The sequence below is a fragment of the Crocodylus siamensis genome, chromosome 15 (genome assembly GCF_052110815.1).
Source record: "Crocodylus siamensis isolate JL-2025a chromosome 15, ASM5211081v1, whole genome shotgun sequence".
In the NCBI taxonomy this organism is placed as follows: domain Eukaryota; kingdom Metazoa; phylum Chordata; order Crocodylia; family Crocodylidae; genus Crocodylus; species Crocodylus siamensis.
In genome coordinates, this window is record NC_143409.1 from 35846431 (window position 1) to 35872939 (window position 26509).

At 41.8% G+C, this 26509-nt stretch overlaps 1 protein-coding gene across 3 annotated transcripts in view; it reads right to left on the reverse strand.

Annotated features, from left to right (window-relative positions):
• The window catches only part of ENTREP2 (endosomal transmembrane epsin interactor 2), a 424211-nt gene that overhangs the window by 264482 nt on the left and 133220 nt on the right, over positions 1-26509 (reverse strand). For 2 of the 3 annotated variants that reach the window (XM_090029880.1, XM_090029878.1), the window contains exon 2: positions 9712-9768. The exons of the other annotated variant lie outside the window; for it this stretch is intronic. In XM_090029880.1, the coding sequence (XP_089886006.1) occupies positions 9712-9768 (57 nt within the window). The remainder of the gene's footprint in view (positions 1-9711; positions 9769-26509) is intronic. 3 annotated transcript variants of the gene reach the window in all.

Genomic DNA, 26509 nt, shown 5'->3' on the forward strand with positions numbered 1-26509 from the left:
CAAGCAGACCTAGACAGGTTACAAGGGTGGGCGGACGATAACAGGATGGGATTCAACACAGACAAGTGCAAAGTGATGCACCTCCGGAGGAACAACTGGCACCATACCTACAGGTTAGGGAACTCCCCTCTTGTCAGCACAGAGGCAGAAAAGGATCTTGGAGTCTTCACTGACTGCAAGATGAACATGGGCCGGCAGTGTGGGGAGGCAGTTAGGAAGGCCAACCACACCTTGTCATGCATCCACAGATGCATCTCGAGCAGGTCCAGAGAGGTGATCCTCCCCCTCTATGCGGCACTGGTCAGGCTGCAGTTGGAGTACTGCGTCCAGTTCTGGGCGCCACTCTTCAAGAGGGATGTGGACAGCATGGAGAGGGTCCAGAGGAAGGCCACTCACGTGATCAGGGGACAGCAGGGCAGGACCTATGAGGAGAGGCTACGGGACCTGAACCTGTTCAGCCTCCACAAGAGAAGGCTGAGGGGGGATCTTGTGGCCTGTTATAAACTAGTCAGGGGGGATCAGCAGGCACTGGGGGAGTCCCTGTTCCCCCGGGCACTGCCAGGAGTGACCAGGAATAACGTCACAAGCTGGCAGAGGGTAGATTTAGGCTAGATATCAGGAGGCGCTACTTCACGGTCAGGGCAGCTAGGATCTGGAACCAGCTTCCAAGAGAAGTGGTGCAGGCTCCTACCCTGGGGGTTTTTAAGAGAAGGTTAGATAAACACCTTGCTGGGGTCGTTTGACCCCAATACTCTTTCCTGCCATGGCAGGGGGTTGGACTAGATGATCTACTCAGGTCCCTTCCAACCCTAGAAACTATGAAAATGACACTGGTTACAAATAAGTGAGACATAGTTAGACATATTTATCTGAATTCAGGTGAAAGACAGGGTAGATCTGCACTTTAGAGTAACTAAATCACACATGTACAGCATAAGCTTTCATGAGCACAAGCTCACTTCATCAGATGCTGTCAACACCGTGCATCGACTAAATGCACAGAGCAGGGTACCAACAGTGTATCCATCCTGGAGGAGACCTCCAGGACTGTGGAGGAAGAAATGCCAGACGTGGCAATATAGGAGAGAGAGGATCTGGACACCCAAGAGGGTGGAAGCTAGAAGTTTGTGACTTTTGGCAGCAAGCAGAGATCTTCACCTCCACCTGCAGTGCTTCACTTGGAGAACAGATATGCAGTCCTATCAGCAGAGAGGGAGGAGCATGTTCCATCAGTGGAGGAAGACAAACCAGGCCTCATCAAGGTGGGAAGGATCAAGAAGATAGCCAACAAGAAACAGCAACAGGTGGTGGTGGTTGGAGACTCGTTTCTCATTTCTGCGGGGGAAGGAGTGAGCCATCTCCCAACCTGACCTGTGTCATAGTTTTGTAGTAGTTAGGGGTGAGAAGGGACCTAAATATGCTCCACTGGCTGGAGCAAACACTGGGATCACATGACCCCAGACAGGTGTTCATCCAACCTCTTTTTGAATTTACTCAAGATAGGAGCAAGAACCATTTGCTGGGGGGGAATAGGACCCTTCCTATTTGCTGCTAATCTCCCTTAATGAGTTTGTAGGCATCCACCAAATCCCCCCTCAGCTTCCATTTACTGATGCTGAACAGCTTCAGGTCCCTCAGCCTCTCCTCATAGGGCCTGCCGTGTTGCCCTCCAACCAAGCGGGTTGCCTTCCTCTGAACCCTCTCAAGACAGGCCACATCCTTCTTAAAGTGTGGCGCCCAAAACTGGACGCAGTACTCCAATTGAGGCCAGACCAATGTAGTGTAGAGGGGGAGTATCACCTCTCTGGACCGGCTTGAGATGCATCTTTGGATGCACGACAAGGTGCGGTTGCCTTTGCTGGCTGTGGTCTGGCATTGGCAGCTCATGTTCATCTTGGAGTCAATAATGACTCCAAGATCCCTTTCCACCTCTGTGCTCTCAAGGGGGGAGCTCCCCAGCTTGTATGTATGCTGTGAATTCCTTCTCCCAAGATGCAGCACCCTGCATTTATCTACACTGAAGCCCATCCTATTACCATCCGCCCACTTCTGTAGTCTGTCTAAATCAAATTGCAGCCTCTCTCTCCCTTTGAGCATGCCCACCTGTCCCCATATCTTGGTGTCATCGGCCCCAGGACCAAGCCCTGGGGGACCCCACTAGTCACATCCCGCCAGGTCGAGTACAACCCATCCACCACCACTCTCTGGGTGTGCCCCATCAGCCAATTTCTGACCCATCCAACTGTGTAGGCATCAATGCCACAGTAGCTCAATTTATTAATGAAAATGGGGTAAGAGACAGTGTCAAAGGCCTTCTTAAAATCTAGAAAGACTAAGTCAATGGTGACACCATCATCCAGGGATTTAGTTACCTGGTCATAAAAAGCCATCAGGTTGGTCTGGGAAGACTTGCCTTTGATGAACCCATGTTGATTTCCTCTGGGCACGATCTCCCTGCTGGCCCCTCACAGATGTAATCCTTGATAATTTTTTCAAGGATTTCCCCCAAGACCGATGTGAGGCTTATGGGCCAATAGTTTCCTGGGTCCTCCTTTCTCCCTGTCTTATAAATGGGGACCACATTAGCTAGTTTCCAATCTCCAGGCAACTGACCTGTGGACCATGATCACTCGTACAGCCAGGCCAGGAGCACAGCAATGACCCCCCACCAGCTCTCTCAATATCTGTGGGTGGAGGGCATCAGGGCCCACAGATTTAAAAACATCCAACCCTTCCAGAAGATCCATAACTACTTCTGTGCAGACCCGAGGCCTGGCAGTGCTATCCCCAAGATTGCCCCTATCTGTTGTAGGAGAGCTGTCCTGGTCCTGTCCAAAAAAACAGAGGCAAAGAACTTGTTAAAAATTTTGGCTCTCATCTGACGTAGCCACAAGATTACCATTTGAGTCTAACAGGGGCCCTACATTACGCGGGGCTCTCTTCTTACTCCCAGTGTATTTGAAGAAGGACTTGTTGTTGTCCTTAATCCTGGTTGCTAGCCTGAGCTCCAGCCCTGCCTTGGCCTTCCTAATGGCCCTCCTATACTCACAGGCCAAGGAGTAATCCTCCTTGGTGATGGCCTCTCTCTTCCACCAGGTGTATGCCTCCCTTTTGGCCCTCAGGCATTCTCGAATGTCTTTGCAGAGCCACGGGAGTTTCAGAGCACTAGATGGCAACTTGGGTAGCAGTGACCACAAGATGATAGAGTTCTGAATCTTGAGCAAAGTAAGAATGGAGAGCAGCAAAGTAAGGACCCTGGACTTCAGAAAAGCAGACTTCAACTCACTCAAGGAACTCATGGGCAGGATCCACTGGGAAGCCAGTCTGAGGGGAAGAGGTGTCCAGAAGAGCTGGCTGTATTTTAAAAGAAGTCTTACTGAGAGTACAAGAACAGGAAGACTAGCAAGTGTGGCAGAAGACCAGCTTGGCTTAGCAGAGAATTCTTCAGTAAACTAAGTCAAAAAATGAAGCTTGTAAGAAAGGAAACTTGGACAAATATCTAGGGAAGAATATAAGAGCATTGCTTTTGCATGCAGGGATGAAGTCAGGAAAGCCAAAGCACAATTGGAGTTGCAGCTAGCAAAGAATATGAAGGGTAACAAAAAGGGTTTCTACAAGTATGTCAGTAGCAAAAGGGCCCCTTACCGAATGGGGGAAGCAACCTTGTAACAGAGGATGCAGAAAAGGCTGAAGTGCTCAATGCCTTTTTTGCCTCAATTGTCACAGGCAAGGTCAGTTCCCAGACTACTGTACCTGGCAGCACAGTTTGGGGAGGAGATACATAGCCCTCACCGGTGAAAGAACAGGCTAGGAACTACTTAGAAAAGCTGGATGTATACAAGTCCATGGGGCCAGATGGGATGCACCTGAGGGTGCTGAGGGAGTTGACTGATGTGATTGCAGAGCCATTGGCCATCATCTTTGAAAACGCATGGTGATCAGGGGAGGTCCCGGATGATTGGAAAAGGGCAAACATAGCGTACATATTTAAGAAAGAGAAAAAGGAGGATCTAGGGAACTGCAAACCAGTCAGACTCACCTCAGTCCATGAAAAAATCATGGAGCAGATCCTCAAGGAATCCATTTCTAAGCACTTGGAAGAGAAAAAGGTGATTAGGAACAGTCAGCGTGGATTCACCAGGGACGAGTCATCCCTGACCAAGTTGATTGCCTTCTATGATAAGATGACTAGCTCTTGTGAATGTGGGGAGACCAGTGGATGTGGTATACCTTGATTTTAGCAAGGCTTTTGATAGAGTCTCCTACAACATTCTCGCAGGCAAGCTAAGACAAGCTGGTCTGGGGAAAGTGTGGGAAGCTGTGGTTGCTCTACTCCTGCTCACAGAAGGAAAGAAGTAGTGGGAAAAGATTCCCTGGGCTTCCCCAGACTGGGAACATCCCAGAACAGGGACCTACAGCTCTGTTAATACCTCTTGGGGGAAACTGATTGGTTTCGCTCCCTGCATAACAAGGTAAAAGCTGGCACCCTCAGTCCTGAGTGGGCTTTGACACCATGTCTTAGTAAAAAATATGTTAACTGGCCAGATGACCTAGAAGATAATCCCAACAGGTCCAAATGGACATTTAGCACGTTGCAAACATTTTGGAAAACTGTTCGGAAAATAACTAATACTACTAAACACCTAAACAATTAATTAACAGATCTGAAAGATTGATTCAATCTTCAATCTTCAAAAATACCATGTTCCATGCGGATGTGCTACAGAACATAATACATTCTTTTAAACGTCTAATTATAGCCGGCAAAGAAACCAAATGCATTTATAAAATAACTTCCATTAATCATATTTACTATTTTCTTAAATAATAAATTGCCAAAAAAGTGCCCAGTGTAAAAATATAATTATGATTAATAAATGAAATTATACCCCCATAAATTATTCTCAGTGTAGACCAAAAATAAAAGAGGTATAAGAAAATCAAAATCCCAAAGCCTCTCATCCCAGTATATTGGTAAGTAACAGTAAAATATGTGCTTAAAAGATTTTTAAGTAAGAAAATAATTTCATTTTTCCTATTTCTTTCCTGTCATGGGTCAAATTCATCCCTTGTCCACAAAGTTAAAGCAGGACTGATTTTGGACAAAAAAAATCTTCTGATACCTAGAACCATAAAAATAGTAGGTAACTAAGTACAGTTCAGTTTTGGTATTAATAATGTACATCAGTAACAACCATCTTTTTGTTTAAAGACTACCAATTAATTTGATTCATGCTGCAATATTATGTATTCAATATACCATAATGCAGCTATAAATTAAACTCACTCATACTTGACAAGATTAAAATATGCTATACTTAAAATTAATAATTTCAACTATACCCAGATTTCCCACAATTATTTATATTAATAATTTGTTATAAATGCTGTAATTGTCTAAATATCACCAAAATATATTTGTATTTCATTGTTATAGTAAAAATAGCAATCCGTATGCCTTTGTTCTTCTAGAATAAAGAAGATATAAAGGATAATAATATTCTGGTCTGTGTCTGGTCTATGTCTGCATTTGATACCACCTTGTTTTGCACACTAAAAATATTATGATTCCTTATTAGTGAGCATATAAAGAGGGGGGAAAATATCATCATCAAGACAACTTATTAAATGTGATTTTGAAATCCCAAAGCTTTTGTACTTCATGTTTACAAATATTATTAAACATAATGCTACAAGGTAAGCTGTCCCCAAAGGCTTTTTTTGGATCCTGTAAAGTTGTTGCAAATACATTACTAATTGCACGACAAATTGAACACGATTATGAAATGCACGTATTCTCATATAAATATTAGGATTCTCTTTTGATACAACATAAAATCCAAACTGTTTAGCATAATCAGTAAAAAACAGAATAAATGGATATGCTGTTTGGACAACATTACAGGTCAATATCCTACCCATTCTGCTGTTGCCAACAATTTGGCATGACCTACTATATATTATCTAGAAGGCAGTAGATACAAACTTGAAGCAGCTGGCCTTGCCCTTAAGTAAACTGACATTCACAACAGTTTCAACCTATAAAGAAAAATAATTCAATAAATCTGGTTTTGACAAGGAACTTCTTTTTGCTTTTTTATCTTTGAATTTCCCACTCTAGACTTTAATAAGTATTCCATCTCAGTTTCCTATTTAGGTTATTTCTTCCTATGAACATTTAACAAGCCATTGACTTGAAAGAAAAATATTACCCTCATGATAAATCTATTTTCCATTTTTTTTAATAAAAAGCTCAAATTCCTTTATTAGAACAGAATTCTACTGAATAATAATACCTATTATTTCACTCCTTTTAAGTGCTTAAAATATGAAGGCTGTACTTTTAATACAATCTACTAAGAAAGGTATGCTCATTTTGATGATGGCCATGATCTTGACTACAGCGAGTCCCCAAAGAGAATTTATAATGAATTTCTAAATAAATTATGAGAACCAGTACATTTATGTTAATTACATTAACCTTGAATTTGCACAAGCTGTTATCATTATAAAGTTAAAAAAAAAAATTCTGAGGTTTTGGGAGAAAATCCACCAGACTTTCTAGAAGCAGCGTCAAAGGTTACTGTAATTTACACACTTTGCTGGTACTGCATATAAGGAACAAGAAAACAAAATTTCTTACAAATGAGCGGCAAGTTGTTACATTGTTGGGAATGGTATCTACAGTGCTAAGCCAAAAGGATAGGAGAAACAGTAATAACAGAACAGTAATAACAAAAGGGAACAGAACAGAACAAAATGTATATGCAACAGCAAATGCTTAGGTGCACGTTAATAAGTATTTCTCTCTGGTTCTAAGAAGAAAAACTAGTTAACATAGAGAAAATATCGTTTTAAGGTACCTTCTTACCTTGATACCAGTCAGCAAAGCATCAGTGAAAATTAAACAAAAAATGTTGGCCAAAATATGAAAAAGTGCTTGATATCTGTTTTTGTTCCCCTGTATATGTTACATTTATGCTGTGATTGATGTATTACTTGCAATGTAAATGGCAAGGGTGCTACATGTGCACTGAATTTAAGGTGCCATAAAATGGCAAACCAGTCATAAAACTGTTCTATAGATCTTATGGATAGCTTGTATGCTTCCTTAAATTGAACGTGTGACCGGTATGCATCACAATCAGTGGATTGTTGGCCTCAGAACACACTGGGGCAGGTTCCAGACCCAATGGCATCCTATGGTCAGAATCAACAGTTGCCTCAAGCCTGAACCTGTGAGAAACTAGCTTTCCATTTGCCAGTGCAGGGGGAGCCTGGGATCATTATATCTCCAACACATGTGTCATGGCAGGAGGCATGACAGTTGGGATCAGGAATCAGATCCTCTGGCACCTTTACATGAACATGTTGCAGAGGCCTCAGACTTAACTGTACTCAGAATGTATTGCACTCAGTAGAGGAGCAGAGAGACACAAAAATGAAATCCGTATTCAGTGTAAGCAGAACAAGAAAAAGCCAAGATAAGTTTCCTTAATATTGAATAAAAAAATATTTTCTTGATTCATAGCAACAGATTTTATATCTCGGCATACATATTATGAGTATTAAAAGATATTTCCCTACACTTATATGAGTTATGGACACACAAATAATAAACAGAGACATAAAACCTTTTATACCTGCAATGCTATAAAAAGATAGTACAGAATATAGGCTCTGGAGCACCTGCTTGCCTTACCTGGTTACGGAGAGGCAACTTGGGAAATTTCAGGGTGCCTCTCCATAAGCAGAGAAGCTGGGGTTCCCTACTCAGCCAGACCTGTCCCCAGAAATCACAGAAATAACTCTGGGTAAGTGAGGAAGTGACCTGCTTTCCTTGGTCAGTGAGACCTGTCCCCTGCCCCCTGCAATGGTCAAAAGCCCCATTGTTTCCTCCTTTGCCAGATTCACTCCTGCAACCAGAGGATGAAGAGGTCTGGCTAAATTGGGCTCCTAGATTACATTGCATCTTGTCCCGCACCACCAAGCACAGGACAAGGAGTGATGTGCATTTCACCCAATTAAGTAGATCAGCTGTGCCACAACACATCACAGCATAGTTGATCTGCTTCATTCATCAATGTCTATTTCTAACCTGCGTCTCAGTTCCTGGGCAAGTGCCATAACCATGACATTACTAGGGCTGAAATATGAGCGTGTCTTTCTCACAAACTCCACCACAGCTGATTCAGGCTGGACATAAGAAAGAACTTCTTCACTGTCTGAGCCCCCAAAGTTTGGAATAGACTGCCACCAGAGGCAGTTCAAGCATCCACTCTGAATGGTTTCAAGACACATTTGGATGCTTATCTTGCTGGGATCCTATGATCCCTGCTGACTTCCTGCCCCTGAGGTACGGGCCTGAGCTCAATAATCCTCCAGGGCCCCTTCCAGCCCAAATGTCTATGAAATCATCCTTATTTTGTTTTTATAGCATAGCGTTGTACCCTAACATCAGATTTTTCAAGATTTTGCTTTAATTTGCTCATTTTCCCAAAATGAATTTCTACATACAGTTAGTGGAGAGACTTCATGTATCACTTTGGTTCCTCTTTTCTTGACAGGATATCAACATTCTGCTTGAGAAGCCAAAATATGGTCAATTATTCAGCTTCATGTACTATCCATTTTGGATTAAGTGTAGACTACTAATGCCTTTTCAACTCATCAGAAAAACTAGACTTGCTGAATTATAAGCTGAAGGATCTAAAAAGTGAACTATTTAATATTTCGTAGATGCCTCCTTTTCAAACCTTATATATAAAATACAATATAGAAACCTTTGTGGAAGTCTTTATTTAGTGACTTGTATTATATTTTTACAACATGACAAAAGCTACACATTCATTAAATCTATACCATTTGTCAATTAAATGGGGAAAATTGTAAAAAGAATGTGTTTCAAACATGTTATGTTCCCTGCTCATAGCATTTGACATTATTTATTATAGTATACACCCTGGCAGGAATATGCAACATGGTCCTGTTTTGCTGAAGTTTCTTTCTTTATAGTGAATTATTTGTGATAAAGCTCTCCCACATCTGCTCACTGGTTCTCTAACACACATAACTGATGAGAATCATTCAGTTCATAAGCAATATCCAGCATAACAACATCACTTTTAGAATAATGCTAGTATAACAGTTTACTCACTGGAAACATTAAATAAGCAAGACAAACAACACCTAGAGCTTCCAGTAGGTTCTCTAAAGTCATATTTAAACATAATTTATAATATCAACAAAACAAATTTTGCAACAAAAACATACCAATATTCTGATAACATTTCTCAAAGTTCCCAAAGTTATTTTATAAATTCTCAGGCTAGTATGTGCAACACCTGTGAAATATTCAAAACACATTCCAAAATATTACTTAGCTCCAAGTTTGGTTGTAGATTACATTTCACTAAACTTGAGCAAAATTGAGCTTAGTCATGGACAAGCACTGAATATGAAATGTGCAGTTCACCTGATTTCCGTGCAAAACCTGGACCAACTCAATGGCTTTAACTGAGCTTCACTTTGAAACACAAAGTGACAATTCAGTAAATGAAACACACAAATACAAAACCACTTAAAAGTTTTAACACAAATTCCTATGAATCAAAATCACCAAGATGTATATTTGTCTCATATGGTTAACAACTCCGACACATTATGGAGCTACATGTTGCATGACAGGACCAAGAAAGTACTGTCACTTACCACAAGCGAGAGGGGTCTTTTCCATGAGACAACACCAATCAGTCCTGACAGAAGCACCTGAAATCAAATCAAAAGAATCACCAAAAAGGTACCAGTTTTATATCAATACTAAAAAACCCTGACTAATAATATTCTCAAGGCAAGAAACTGGTTCCCAGAGTGCTGGTACTGGAAGCTAGAATGTTGCAAGATTATTCTATTTCCAATACAGCTGAAAATAGGAAGTACTGTAAGTAGCAAGCAAAGCCTGTTTGTGCTGAAATTTGGATCTGCTTTCCAGACCAAATTCTTTCTGACACATTCACAGCAAGTCCTGAAACTCATTCTTTTACCAGACACTAAAGCATTACACTTTTACCAGTGTAAGTGATTGGAAACCAGTCTACACCTGTAATAGAAGTTTGGCACATATAGATTGGTTTAAAAATGGCAGAATACAGTCTCAGTTTTGCACCCCCACCAGAGGGTGAATGCATGTTCTGTTCCCTACCGACCTAAACTATGCTGCTTACATAAAACCATGTAACTTAGATCATTTCCGCCACAGGATTTTTTAACGTCTGTACCTAACCTAATAAATCATATGATGTACTAAATCAGTGGTTCTACCAGGGGGCCATCTCAAGGCCAGTTACAATGTCAGTCTGCCCACCTGTCTAGGGCATATGATTTGTCTGCCACACCTTTGTTGTAACAAAAGAAGTTGTTATTAGGTGGGAGGCTGCCCCTTTAATACCCTAATGACAAAGGTGTATTACATGGCTCTGACCTTCCCCTGCCTCCTTCCAGTCATTTCACTACTTGCAGGTACTGGCCAATTAACCCTTAAAGCTGTTGTTCAGCCAACCTGCAGCTGTGGCGCTCTGCCTAGTCTGTAGGGCTTTCTGTCCAGGCTGCTTCTGGCCTTAAAGAAGCAGGCACATTAATGCCTTGCTACGGTGGTGCTCAACTTTTTGGCCACACTGGATGGATGAGTGGTGTGAGGTTGATCCACAGGATGGATCAGGCACTGTGCCACCTGTATTTGCCAGGCCCTGCCCTGATAGGCCCCATGCCACTTCACTAAGCACCACTCCAATTGACCCCATGCTGCTCCATGCTGATAGGATCAGCCTCATACTGGCTGGATCAGTTTCATGCCACCTCACATCCCATTCCAGGAAACAGAGCCATGTTATTCAGCCTGCGGGACTCCCAGTGTCCAGAAATTTAGCAGCAGGGGAGTGGCAATTAATGCTGTCCCTGTTCCCTTGCCACTGAATATCCAGCACCACAAGAAGCCCCACAGGCCAGACGATACAGCTCTGTGGGCCTGGGGTTGAGTATTCCTGTAGTATTTTATAAATATGTTCAGTGCCAAATGAGAAGTGTTAAAATAAGATTTTTTTACAACACTGGACTAGTTTTACAGTGGTCTTCAAGTACAAATCAATAAACCAACAGTAGATGGAAAGTAATCCTAACATATTTTGATATCTAACATGCCCTCCTATTTATTTGCTATTCAGTAGTGTCCATCAAAAAGCTCTCTCAACAAGCTAAAATGTCCAGTCACTCATGTCGTGTAGCTCAGTTGTTTAGACATAAACAGCTGTGGACCTAACTTTGTTATAAGAATAACCCTGGCCTTAAATTATGCCATTACTTATTTGGAATTATGAAAGCCTTTTGTTGTACCCCAAGAAAAAGACGCCTACAGGATGTCTCCTTATTCAAGTGACCGACATTTACTAGGCAGTGACCTGACAGCTAAGACACTAACCGATTTAAGGGTTAGTCCTTAAATCACCGTAGGAGCCTTAATCACACATGGCAAGGGTAGGGATGAAGGGGGACAAGGCATATTTTATAAAGCGTACCTTCAGAAACTGAAAATACGCCTAAGGACTAAAATTTGCAGGTCTTACTTTGCACATTGAACAGAAAAGGGAAGGGAGGGACAAAGAAAGAGGCCATTGTCCCCTTATCCGGAGTTGCTGAAATGGAAAGAATAGCATGTTCAGCACTTGATCCTCTCACCTGCACCAGACCCAGCAGGCTGAGGGAGCTGCTGCAATCCTGTGCACAACCACTCAGTTGTCAAGCTCTCTGGGAGCAACCACTGGCAGCTACCTCAAGTTAATCATAAGGATGGCAAATTCCCACCACCACACTATGGCTAGAAACAGATTCTGCATTTGTCCCAAGGCCAGTTGTGCCTGTGTTTGTCCTGAAATATAAAGTCCCAGGATTGTAAAAACATTGTAAAAACATTTACTCAAGAGTAAATTGGATGCTTATCTTGCTGGGATTCAACAGTAAATTGGATGCTTATCCTGCTGGGATCCTATGACCCCAGCTGACTTCCTGCCCTTTGGGCAGGGGGCTGGACTCAATGATCTCCCGAGGTCCCTTCTAGCCCTAATGTCTATGAAATCTATGAAATTGTCCTTCCAACCTGGGTTTAGTGAGTAGCTGAATGCACTTTCACTTTTCTGCCACTGATTCAGTGATGCAGTCCTGAGAAAACCATTCATATGCACTTCAAGATGTCCCTGGACAAACTGTTAACACTTCTTATCCCATTAAACTTTTTTAGGGTTTGTCCCAGGACAACAGACATGGATGTCTGAATGACAGCACTTTGTCCTGGGAGAAAATATTTCTCTGAGGACAAACGCAACATATCCAGGCATGACATGCATTTATTATGTAAGTTAAAAAGGAACACTTTTAGCAATGTTCTGAAGTATTTTACTGGGGATACCCCATACAGGTAGAGTTGATTTATTTAATGGTGTAAGGGTAAAAATGTATCAGAACTACCTTTGGGCTTCTATCCCGGGGTCAAGACCAAGACCTCAAAGACCTTTGTAGTAAGTAGCATAACTGAGGTTGGGGTGGGGGGATTGGAGGGAGAAAGGCACCATCACCAGGTGCTGATTCAGAGGGGGCCACCAAGGAAGCCCACACTGCCGCCACCACCACAGCATCCCTGCACAAGGAGAAAAGTGCTTACTTTCCTGTTCCCCGCCATGCTGTCCATGGCACCAACATTTAAGTTATACTACAGCTTGTCATGTTAAAAGCAAGTGCTGGTATCTACCAGGAAGTGGGATATTCTGACCCCATGACATATAGCACTGCTTTAGTGATATGACATAAAAGTTTAAAGCTGTAACTTTTTAATCACACAGTATGATGTTGATGTACATGTGACCTGTGACTTGGGCAGAGCAAATTTTTGGTATAGGTAAGAATCCCATTCTGAAGGCAAGGAGGTAAAATATTTTGGCAGAATATGATTTTTTTGGTAGCTTTATTAAGACTTTTCAATGCAGGTGACAGTCCAGGGAAGATGGAGCAGTGAGCTGGTATGGTAGCAATAGTTGCAAGAGAGAATCCATTTGTTATATTTCAGCAATGTCACAGTTAATCTCTCTCTCTCTCGCTCTCTCTCTCTCTATATATATATATATACACACACACACATACATACACATACATACACACACACACACACACAGGGAATGTGCATAAAGTATACATTTTGTACAAAATGGAGAACAATCTCTAAACTTAGGATGTCCTGACTTTCCATTATATATGACTCCTGCAACTTTTTTTGCAGATAATCCCTTTTTTCCCCACAGACATTGCAAATTTGGCAGAAAGAAAACCCTGGGGCCAAAGAATGCCCTTTCCTTGTCCCATAAAATCGTGTTCAAAGTTATGTTCAGTTCAGTTACATCCACAGATACAGACTTCTGAAGTCTCAGTTTCTCTTGCATTGTCAGATGTTTTTTGGGTATAATAATTATTATTATAAAAATATGAACGTTCTAATGCAAAGCTGGGTGTATGCCCAGCTCCTGCAGAAGCAGCTGCAACATGCATTGTTTTAGGAACAATGGGAACAGATAATCAGTTGTTTTGCAGTGGGGTACAAGGCAGACTGGATCTCTCCCAACCACTCTGCTGCTCATCCAATCTAGTTGATAACCCCTGGGGACATTGTGTGAATTTTTGAGGTTTGCCAGTTTAATTTGTTTTCAGGAGTTGGAAACACTGGCAGTGGTTTATCTCCTGTTCTTGGAGTAGAACACAGAACAAGAGTTGCCCTTACTCCTTAGAAGGGAACAGAAAGATCGATCTAGTTTTGTGACCACACCTCAAATCCATCAGGGGGATTTCTAAGATGATACTATAGAATCATGTAATTCAAGATTATCATCATGTTTATGAATGAGGAAACAAAATTAGGGGTTTCTGGTCAAACCAAAATAGGCATTTCTTATCTTCTGTGTACCAGACTCTGCAAACTAAATAATATATTTTAAATCAATAATTTTAATTCTGAATGAAATCTTGTTCTCACTCAAGTCAACAGCAAACTTTACCTCCCCTACCTTCATAGACATCTGCGGAGAAAGTAGGTAGAAACACATAGGTAGCTTGTCATTAGTACCGATTATTAGTATGTGGTTACATAAGCAATTCAATATTTAGTAAAATAAAGTTGATGTGAATTGAATTTTTCATTACTATAAAGCAAAGAGCTAAAATAGACATGGAAATAAACCTAAATAAATACCCATTTTGGTTCAAATTCCAAGCTCAAGTATGCAAATAAAACTATGCCATAAGTCAAAGGGATGCATACATATTAATATCAAATGTGGTCCAAAAAAATTAAGACGACTTCTGAGACTCCCATAATTTGCTCATTCCACTTGTAATTATAAATCAAAGTTTAAATAATGAAACTACCCAATGAACTAACTACAAATACGTGGCTAGAAAGATTTCTTGTTGTCCTGGGACCCGAAGAAGCCGGGAAAACTTACCAGAAGGACGGGCGGATGGCTTGGGGATTGTGCGGCGCGATGGGAAAGCACCGGCAGAGGACCCCGGGGACAGAGCCCGCTGAGCTGGAGCCCTGGAGGAGGAGGCAACCCTGATCGAGAGCCCGACAATGGGGACGCTGTCCGATCGTGCAAGGAGCGACAGATCAGGTGAGCGATGAAGGATCGGGACAATCCAAGAAGAGTTCGGGGACTCTGAAGTAAGTTCTGCAATGGTGGGTGCAGGACTCACTGAAGAGGGGCAGAAGACCGAGAATCCCTGGGCTGAAGGGAGATCAGGGTGGGAACGCCGCCAAGACCCAGGGACGTCGGGTCAAGGATCAGGAGTGGGACAACTGGAGGGCTACTGAGGGGGGAATCCCTTCCCATCCTGTCCCAGGCTACTTAGGATCTGGTGGAGGGATAGCGATATAGTTAGTGATGACACAGGGGAAGAGCCGCACCGGGTGGAGGGCTTGTGGCGAGGGGTCGATAGAGGGTGCAGATTAGGCTCCAGTGTAGGTCATGGTAAGGAGGTCAACCGAAAGGTAGCAGCATAGTGGCATCCTACAGTCTGTGGGATTGAGTAAGTAAGCCATGGGAGAAGCTGGCGGAAGCAGCGAAGCCGGATCAGAGAAGCGGAGCCCAGAGGTGGCGGGAGGCCGGGGTGTAAGGGGTGGCGGAGCCCCGTGTGAAACCGGCAGGCCAAGCCTGGGCCACCAAGGGACCCGTGCACTAGCCCCGCCCCACTAAGGAAACACCAAGTCGTGGCAGGTGAGAGCAGGGTTTGGTGATGCAAGAGAAGAGCACCCACAGAGACAAACCGGTCTGGAAGGGGAATAGTTACCAACCGGAAAACAGAGCTCCCTGGAGGAGACAAGAAGGCCCGTCGGTGACACTTGTTTATGCAATATTTTCATGCCAACATTCTGCACCATTATATATTAACTGCTCTATGTGTTCACTGAAGTTAAATGTATTAATGTGCTTGCTACACTACAAAACATTAACTTGCATACTCTGGACCAAAACATTTCATACTTTAACAATAACTACATTTAGTGGTATTTAAATCTCTCAAAGGTTTTACACAAGAAAAAAGCACAATGGAAAACACAGCTTTTTGACTATTCATTTAGCACCTGCACAGTCAGAAATTCCATGGAGTATTTGTTTTTATATTTATTGTTATCATCTAAGCAAAGTACACATGCAACCTGCAAAAACCATTAAACGTTAGAAGATTAACTTAAATCAAGTTATGTATTCTACAACCAGTATGCAGATTAAAACAGCTGCAAGTAGGATATCATGGATAGCCTTACTATTCAAATTTTACTATGGCACTAAAGATTTTTGTATTTTGGCCAAAAACAGAAAAGTAGGGGTCTCTTTTACATTTAATTATAGTTACTTAAACTGCTAGGATAGCCTATTATTACTGAAATAATACGTCTCTGGGTTGATAATCCCATAATACATAAGTGATACATTAATACTAGGGCTGTCAATTAATTGTAGTTAGTGCACGCGATTAACACATTAATTGGTTCTTGCATTAATTTTAACGCGTTAATCATGCACATGGTTTTGTAGCCCACACCCAGGCTCTGCTCCACTGCCTGCAGTCTGCCCAGCAAGGCAGCGGTGGCAATGCAGAGGACTTCAGGGCAGCTGCAGCAGGGAGAAGGAGAGGGAGGGGGCATGCACAGACACAGACACACACGAGCAGTCGTAGGCTGCATGCTACATGTGTGCCAGTAAGTCTGTGGAGGGAGAGGGGTGTGGGGGGGAAGATCAACCCCCCCATGATGAGGGAGGGAGTGGGACAGGGGTATGGGCAGGCACTAGGGTGAATGGGAACCCAAGGCTAGGGTAGGTCATGCAACAGAGCTGCGGATGGCTCATCCAGGGGTTTGGGGGGGCTCCCTGCCACAACACACCCCCTGGGGGAGGCATGTGGCCCCCAAGATTTGTGCACGGGGTGAAGGCAGGCTGCCCGCTGTGGGCTGCGGCTCTGTGCCCTGCTGCCATACCCAGGAAGCCGTGCAATGCCATGTTGTGCCTCCTGCCACCAAGCAGGCAGAAAATGTGTGGCATGGTCAATGCACAGTTCCAAGGGCAAAGGCAGCAGAGTGCAGAGCCCCAGCCCACAGTGAGCAGCCCACGCCTCTGTTGCGTGCACAGATCTGAGGTCACGTGTCCCCATGCCTCCCCCAGGGATGTGTACACCAACAGGGAGCCTCCTCTGCCTGACAAGATGCCCACAGCTCCGTCCCACGACTCACCCCACCCCTGGGGCCCCGTTCACCCCAGCACCTGCTCCTGCCCCACTCCCTCCCTCACCATGGGGGCCTTGAGCTGCCCCCACCACCCCTTTCCCTCCACAGACTTACCTGCTGGGCACTGTCTGTATATGTGTCTGTGTATGTCTGTCCCTCACTCCCAAGACACAGCCTCCCAGCCCTGCTGTTGCCCTTCACTCCTGACACACAGTACCCTGCATCCCGCCAGGGTGTGTGGGGACCTCCGTCACTGGACTCCAGATCTCACACACATACACCCACTGTCCTGCACATCTTCACAAATCCTCCATCCCGTACAAAAACCCCACCCCCGTCTCCCAACTATACAAAGTACCTGCATAGTTTTGAGTTTTTCTGTGCATAATTTTGTTCAGTCTAGTCTTTAAACAGGCCTTGGATATATTATCATAAATGTTCAAAGACTTTCCTTTTTTCATGCTAAGTAAAAACCAGGTCCAATCCAGTCCTTTAATAAGCTTTAGTTATCTTTCTTCTTGTCTCACTTCCACTAATACTTTACATTGCATTGATGTTTGTAATACTCCCAATATACAATTGCCAAATATGATGCAGCAACTGTAATTCTGATCACAGGAGATTCTTTCTTATTCTCAAATCTCTAAACCAAATTAATCCCATCCTTTAATGAATCTGGCAGGTTGAATTCAGCTCCTGGAAGAATTCTTAACTAAATCTATTGAGATTATGTAAAGATAGCTCCAATGGCAGGAGCCATCAGTGCATTAAGTGGTAGTGTTCACAACTAGTTAATTAGGAAACTAGAATTCAAAAAATAGGTCATAGCAACCCCTAGGATTTCATGAAGGAAATAAGCTTCATAAAATAATAATAATTTAATAATTTTAATAATAATTCTTAATAAGGATAATAAGCTTCATAATTCCCCCCCTCTTCCCTGGGCTCAGTCTTCCAGACACAAACATCAATACTGCTGTTTAACAACTTTGATCTGTAATCCTCTGAGCGGTTTTTGAATGAAACAAATACTATTCCAGTTTTGAACAAAGTAAATTAAAATAGTCAGTACTATGTAGCTTGGGTACCAGAAACAGCACAGTTGCATTTGCACAGTACTCCACCCAAGCTAGTTTACCCTGCTTTGATTAGCCTTGTGCACTGTAGACAAAGAACACTCAGAAATGCACATCCCTAAAAACTAACCCTAACTCTAGGGTGGGAGCCTTACAAGTGTATGTATTTCAATGTATTAAACAGCTATGAGCAGCATCTTATGTAGCAGGTGTCTACCCATGACTTAGTATCAAATGACCACTCTATCATATTTGAAAAAGGGCTAGACTTTGCAAAATGATTAACTGGTCTAAAGAAAAGAAACATGCCAGAATTTAGTATAGCTCCAACTCTTTTACTTTCTTAGATTGCAATTGAGCTAGTATAGCACAGGGAAGGAAACAGGCTCTTAGAATCAGTTCCAAGTTGCATTGAAGCCACTGGAGGCTGAGTCAGATCCTTGGGCAGTTGATTTGATTGAGACTAAAGCAATAAAGGGCAAAACCAACACTTCAAATTCCAGCTGGAAACCAAGAGAATACTTTGCACTCATGCAGCTGCCTAGTCAGAATGGAAGAGAAAGGCAAATGAACCTTGTAGTACCCTCACATCAATGTCCTAAAAGTATCAACATACCAACATCAATGGGAATCTGGCCTAAGAATATGGCATTATATCAGACTGTACTGTACTGTACCTTTGGAAAGCTTCTGCTTCTTATGGACCCAGTGTTGCCTCTTTTTCCCCAGAGAAATGAAAAAGTGTGAATGCAGAAGATTTCTGTAATTCTGGTGAACATGATGCACAAGCAATTTTACACCCTCATGGCATCTAAATATTTGTGCATTTTTTGAACACTGATGCACCTTACACCAGAGTGGAGAGATGACCAGTGCTCCCGGATTACTTAACACAGCACCTCACCACTACTTGGCAGAGGAACTAGTAACAGCTAGACACCGCAGAACAAATAGTGATGCAGGGATAGAAATGGTGGACTCAACACCTACACCGTTGTTTAATTTTTCTTGTCCCTGCCTCCCCTTCCTTTCCCTGCTGGAGCAAACAGCACAGAACAGCCCAGGGCTGGAAAGCATACTGGGATGCTAGGGGACTGTGATTTAATTTGAACAGAAGTTTCATAAACCAGTTTGACCCAAATCAGTTAAGTCTGATACTACAGTCAGCCAGGTTTATCAGTCAGTTTAACCAGTTTCTGCCATTTTCGAACTGGTTTATGTGCACTGAACTTCTGTTCTGTTACATGTTTAAACCAGTTTCTGATGACTTAAGCTGTGTGTACCTTCTGTCCCTAGCCCTAGAGTAAATATGTTGTGTGCCCAGGCCCCTTGACTTCTACATAATCCCAAAAGCAAAATAAGATTTGCATAAAGGACCACAATCTATAAATTATAAATTTACTTCATATATAGTGAAACTCCTGACTCTTAATAAACAGCTGCTTTGTTAATTAGATTGGTACACATGACAGACTTTTTAATATTCTTTTGCTATACTTAACATGCACAATTCTAAATATTTATTAGAAATTCTGTTGTTTAGTAGACATTAAGTTCATTTAGCCCCAATATTTCAGACCTGATTTCAAATGTAATATTGTGTGGAAATGCCACCTACATGTTTCTGAAACTTCTATTATTCCATCATTTAAAAAAAATACTAACTGAAACAATATTTTGAAGTGCATATTAATATAGTCTTGGTGAGCTTTCTTTAAGAAATATTATTCCGATGGCAGCACATTCCTGCTGACTTCAATGATTCAGAGCCAGAAAAGTAAACAGAAGGCATCCATGGGGGCTTCTGTAGCATTAAAAATACAAAAATGTGTACTGGCTACTGCATTCCAGTGGGCAAATGAAATTCCCATCATCATTAATGAAAGCTGTGCTCATACATGGAGTGGAGACCTGGGGTGGTATACAGGCTGAGAAGCATGGTTGACAGCCCAGAAATCACAACTTTGAGGTCATAGCAGAACTGAAAAAGAAAAAGGATCCATTGAGTGGATACTTTTACCTCAACATCTAGATACTAAGGCAAGATAAAAACTGTAGAAGATAAATTTATCTTTGAATCAAGGGACTGCGGACGACAGGAAACAGCCACAAAGATAGACTATTATTTAAAATGGTCAATATACTTTTGAGATCTGCAGGAACTCAATTTAATGGTGTCTATAAATTCAGTGTTCTGATTAGGATATAGCATGTACTAGGTAATATATTCTGTTGTCATAATTTACATCACTTGCTACCTTGCCACCTCTCCCCCCAAACATCAAACATTCAACTTAACACCTCTTGTTTTGTAAATTATTCTTAAACTATAAAAACAATTTATTTGCTGATACAGAACATTATTTCCATTAAATTTACATTACATGTAATGAAAACCCATCAAAGTAGAATTTATATGAACTAATTTACAGAGTCCTGTGGTCTTAAAACTATTGGAATTGCAATATTAACAGATTTTGTCTAGTGCAGTTGTTCTCAACCTTTTTTGCACTAGGACCCATTTGTAAACATCAATGGTCAGTCCAACCCAGTGCCCCTCAGTCCCAACCCACTGTCCCCAGGCCCCAGCTCCCAAGTGAATGGGACAAGGTGTGTGTGGGGCATGGGGAGCCCCCCAAGCAGTCCCTTACAGGTTATAACTCCGCCAGCCTGCAAGGGAAAAGCAACAGTTTCTCACATTTTTCTTTTTTAAAGGGGAATCTATTTTTTTAAATTTGTTGATCTATTTTTAAAGTTTGTTCGTGACCCTTTCACATATTCTTGCAACCCACTTTTGGGTCACAACCCACAGGTTGAGAGACACTGATCAAGTGGACAAGCCACCCATACAACTGTGGATAATGCCATGCTATGGTGTTCTTATAAGTAATAGTAACAGCAGCCCCACATCCTAAGCAAGCTTTTCATAACACTTTTGATGCATTTTTCTCCCTGCTCACAGTTGGGTTTTTTGGGGGGGGGGGTTTAATTGTAAGAGGCATAACATGTCAAGGTGCTGCACTTCATTTCTACAAATTTAACACTTGCGGTGTTTCAAATTTGTAACTGCCTATAGAAAACTAGACACTATTGAAACATATGGCCAAGTTAACAGCAGCCAGACAGCCTTCATGTAAAATATTACACACAATACCTCAAGCAATAATTATTCCTAGTGTTTGATTTAAAAGATGTCACCAGCATATTACACCGCATATAACTACTTTCTTCCCAACTAAATTATTTAGGACCATGCCTTTTGTTTTTGGAGAAAGTTTTTCAAAACATAACTTGGATGGTCCTATTTCTGTTTAAGGTAACTCCTGAAGAGGGAATTAAGCCCCAATTCATAATGAGTTTAGGGAAAACTTTTGTTGGGGCTCACATAGGAGAAGACATAAAAAGTAACAAATAATATAAAAAGTAGATGCCTTGGAAAAAAATATTATCTAGCCCACATTTAATCTATTGTGCTAGATCCTCACGTTGGCTATTTAGAGTACTGTATGCCAACCAGAGTAATTTATAAGGTAACAATCAGTCCTTTCACTCTGCTATGTAATAGGTACCTGTATGTCATTAATGCATGCATTCAGAATAGTTCAAAGCAAAAAAAAAAAAACAATACAGATAACAATATACCAAACTAATTGAAAGAACTACCAGATAAATAGGACTTCAACTGAATGTCAAGAACCGAAAGGAACTCTGCACTTCAAATCTATTTCCAGGGCAGGATTCATCTTACTAAATTATTCACTAATCTGATCCTTATCCCTCCCCCCAAATTCCCATTAGCCACAAGCAGAGAGCTGAAAAGTGTTGTGGTAAGTGCCATAGCTACTAAGAACTGACCTAAAGAGTGGGAGGGCCCTCTGTTTATATTTACATCCATGCAGCTGGGTTTTTCTATGTCTAAAGTTTCAGGACTCCCCTGGCCGGAACAATCCTAGGCAATTCTATTGTGCCTAGGTACTTCTGCAGCCAAAGCACAACCTACCCAAGCACACATAGAAGGGAAGTGTAGGCAACTGCAGCTATGTAAACTGTGTGTAAGTGCCAAAATTCACAGTTACACAGCTGCATAACTGCATAACTGTCACTTCAGTGCATGAAGATGAAACACAGTTTAGCCTTTGATCTCAGTAACAGGTGACCAGACACTGAGACTTGCACTGAAACTGGTAAGGAATGCAAACAGATGTTGCCAAGCCCTTGGAATTTTGGTGCATGATTACTGTGGGTTACAACAGTGACTGGTATCATCACAAGCTTATTTATGGTTTAGGATAGGGATTTTAGGGAATCTAATCAATTTCAGATAAAGATGAGCATGTGTCTGTGCTTTGATCTAAAGGTCAGGTAAACTGTTACTGATGCATCATATTCTTTTATCAACCATCTCTAGTTATTTTTCAGGCACCACATTTTGCAGCAGAGGAAGTATGCCCAGTCTCTTCTGGTGGGTATTTATTTAGGAAGTATTAGCAAGACATTCTTAACCTTCATGCCTTATGAAAAATCCCAGGTAACCAAGCACTACTCTGATTCTTACAAGGTCTTTGCAATTTCTTTGCCAAGTATGCCAACGAGTCATAAGGCATCCCCATTTTAGGAACTGTCCTTTGGAGTTTAGTCAATTGACTGGTACCAGGATTGGCAAGGGATATTTCATGAAAAGAAAGGTATCAGGTAGCAGTTCAACATCTTTAGCAATGCCCTGGATGAGGGGGTGAAAAGCCCATTGGCCAAGTTTGCAGACGACACCAAGATATGGGGTTGTGTGGGCACACTTGCAGATAGGCTGCAGACAAAACAGACCTAGACAGGCTGGCATGTTGGGCAGAATGGAACCAGATGAGGTTCAACACAGAGCAATGCAAAGTGCTGCATCTGGGAAGGAAGAACCCCCAGCACACCTATAGGCTGTGCATTGCTAACCTGACCGGTACTACAAATGAAAGGGATCTGGGGGTAACAATAGACCCCAGCATGAATATGAGCCAGCAATGTGACACAGTAGCTGCTAGGACCAATAAAACTCTGGCATGCAGCAATTGATGCATCTCTAGTAAAACCAAAGAAGTGATTATTCCACTTTACTCAACATTGGTGCAGCCACAGCTGGAGTACCGCGTCCAGTCCTGGGTGTTGCACTTCAACAAGGACGTGCTAAAGCTCGAGAGGGTCCAGAGAAGAGCCACCCGCATGATCAGGGACTTGCATGGCAAGCCATATGAGGGGAGGATGAAGGATCTCAGACTCTTCAGCCTAAAGAAAAGAAGGCTGAGAGGGGACCTGATTGCAGCTTACCCCTATATCAGAGGCATACATCAGGGGCTCAGTGAACAACTGTTCACCAGGATGCCCTGTGGGAAAACTAGAAACATTGGCCACAGACTACTGGAAGATGGTTTCCAACTGAACATTTGGAAAAACTTCTTCACAACTACAGTATCCAGACTATGGAACAAGTGCCCCACAGAGGTGGTGCAATCATCTACCTGGCTGGGGTCACCTGACTCCAGATGTCTTTCCTGCTCATGCAGGGGACTGAACCCAATAAGCCTTTGGAGTCCCTTCCAGCCCTATGATTCTATCTGACCTGAATATTGTATCTCTGGGTGTAAATTGCATGAGATTTTGTAAGGGGATTAATTTAATCATCGGGGAAAGACCCAAGGTAGATCCAGAACCTTTTTTTCCATAAACACTCTAAAATGTTAAAAAATAAATAAATAAAAATGCTGCAATAGAGGGTATGGCAGACAGCTACCAGACCTCCATGGATTTACAAGGCCAGAACAGTTACAAACCATGGAGTAGCTAATTCTATGCAGGAACACTAAAGATCAGTAATTCCTTTTAATATCATCCTGGCTACTTCAGTTATTCAGCAATGATGAAGTAAGCCTTGCTGATGGTTTTTTGGCCAATGCCAGGGAGAAAATTATTTGGAAAGCTGGCTTTTCAGCACAGGTGGGCAGCCAACTAATTGTTAGCACCTTCTGAGAAAAAGTGCCTGCTGCAGGAGACCAATTCACAAGGAGTCCTGTTTCTTGATAAGGTTGGGGCTTGTAATGAGGACAAAATGCTATTACTCTGACCTCTCCAAATATAGAGAGAAGTAGGGCCTCAGCACTGAACTGGGATCAGGTGTTAAAGGATGGACAGCTAACAGCAGCCCTCCCCAGATAAGTAGGAATCAGTAAGGAGGGAATGAATGATGACCTGCAATGTACAAATTATTGCCAGATAATTCCCAGTTGAGAAAGTTAATAAAGTTGTGCCCTAATTAAACCACATCCCTCATGTTTTATCATTCTCCTGAAAGTCCAAGACAGTGTGAAAATCCCTAAACAAAAGAGAAAGTCACCACATGGCAAAATGTCAACAGTTTCTATTTAAAAGAAGTATGGATGTACAGCAGCAATATTTAGAACCAATAAATTACCTATGCACAAGTACGGCATTGAAAATTGTATGCCTCAAAGGCAATATGTTAATTATTGAGATCAATATCATGATGATAAACCAGCTGTCAACATTGCTCAGCTAGACTTTGGACATCAGACAGAAACATTTTTGACTGAGTTACAACTCCTGATGGCAATTTATGCCAAATAGGCAAACAATTAAAATCAACAAGAATCTGTCATTCCTGGCATTAAAATTACCGCTCCAAAAGAAACAAGTGTCAAGACCAGCATTTCCACAACTTCAGTTAGGCAGATGCCAATGTTCCTAAAATGGCACCAGAAGTTTCTAATATGATTAATAATGCATTTCTCATATGGCAACAAAACATATAAACAGGTGTGATTTCTGCTTCTGTGACTAACTTTAAATGATTACATTAAGAAAAATACAATAAATGCTCATAGCCTGATAAAGTTAGAGTGGGAAACACCTAAGGCAATGTTTAAGGAATCAGTGCAACACTGCTCCCACTGGTTGTCAATTACAGACCTCTCTCTTGCCACAATACCTACAGTCTTATTGGATAGTTGTAAGCCAGCAAAACAGTGATTTTCCTTAGTACAATTTCTTTAAAAGGAAAGATTTAGAGACACTGCTAAATTAATAGTCACATATAAGACTCAGAAATATCTTCTTCCACCTTATTAATACCAGTTTACTTACTTAAAACTGAAAGGACAGCATTATTTTCACCATTTAGATTATCTGAGAATTTCTCTTAGTCTGAACCAATATAAACCAATATGAATTAGGCAGCTGCTAGTCCATTTCACTTTCAGAATTTTATATTCCAGCCCAGTGTTGCAAAGTTTGCACTGTAAGTGTTACAAGAGAGTTGGTATAAAACACTGGAAATTTGCAAATCAATGGAAGCTTTGTAAAATTGTTCTTCAAACTACAATTAGAAGCCAAGGTGACCTGGCAATGTTCCTTCAAAACACTGATAAAAAGCTGTTTATCAATACAGAACTTGATTCTATTGGGAAAAAAAAATCCACTTTTCTAAACAGTTTTATCTGCACATCTTTGGAGGAGGGGAAGGGACAAAAGTGGGATGAGATGGAAATCAGTGAACACATTTAGAAACTAATTAAAGGACTACGCACTACACTGTCTTATCTCTGCAAAATATTCTTTAAAGATGCTGACAGGATGCAGGCAACATTCACCAATTCATCTTGAGGAAACAATGGTAAACACTGCAACTGCAAACACATCTTATTAGCAGGCTAGTAATCTAAGGGAAAGAGAACCCAAGGACATCGAAGAAAGTCTGCACAGGACTCAAAACACTGCTGGGGAAGGTGCCAGCTTACGCACTGAACAATGACTATTGCCAGGTGGCAAGAAAAACTGTCTGATTTTGGAGACATTTTTAAGGACCAGACTTTAAAGTTACTGGCTAGCTTTCAGGAATGACATTTCACCACTGTCTCACTATTGGCTGTAATTTAATGTAATAGGAAAACAACAGAGTTTTGACTTTAGCTATCGTCCATCATGTCCTACATTTGGGTTGGAATGTTGCAGCTATCAATTTAAACTCTGACGTTTGCCAGAGCCATGCCATTTTCAATACTGATCCTTCTCTTCTACAACTCTTTCCTTGTACACGCACAAGGAACCCAAGTCTGCTATATTTTGTTCAATCTTCCAATGCATTCAGTTCCTGTAAGATACCTGTGTTACTTAGCCCTCTGGTCAGGTTTTAACCTCTCTCAAAAAAAATGTCATTACAGCTTGGAGCTTTGCAAGGAAGTAATGGAATATGTACAGTCTTTTGCAGGTGCTCCATTCCAAGTACCAAGTACCCTGTTATTACACATGTTGGCTCCACCACTGATTTCTCATATGACGTCAGGAAAACGAATTAACTCTTATGTGATTCGTTTTCTTTGTGGACTACTCTCTACATTGGGCCTAAAAATATCAATTAATCTGAACCTAAGCAATCTGACAGACATTTAAAAAAACAAAACAAAAAAACCCCTAGCACTTTACCAGAAGAGGAAGAGCATCAGTCTGACCCAACTCACCCAGCCTCTCTACAGACTGCACTTCAGCAGAGCTTTTCGGCGTTTATCTAAAGCTATTCAATCATTTATTATACAGAAGCTTCAAAAAGCCCTGCTGAAGC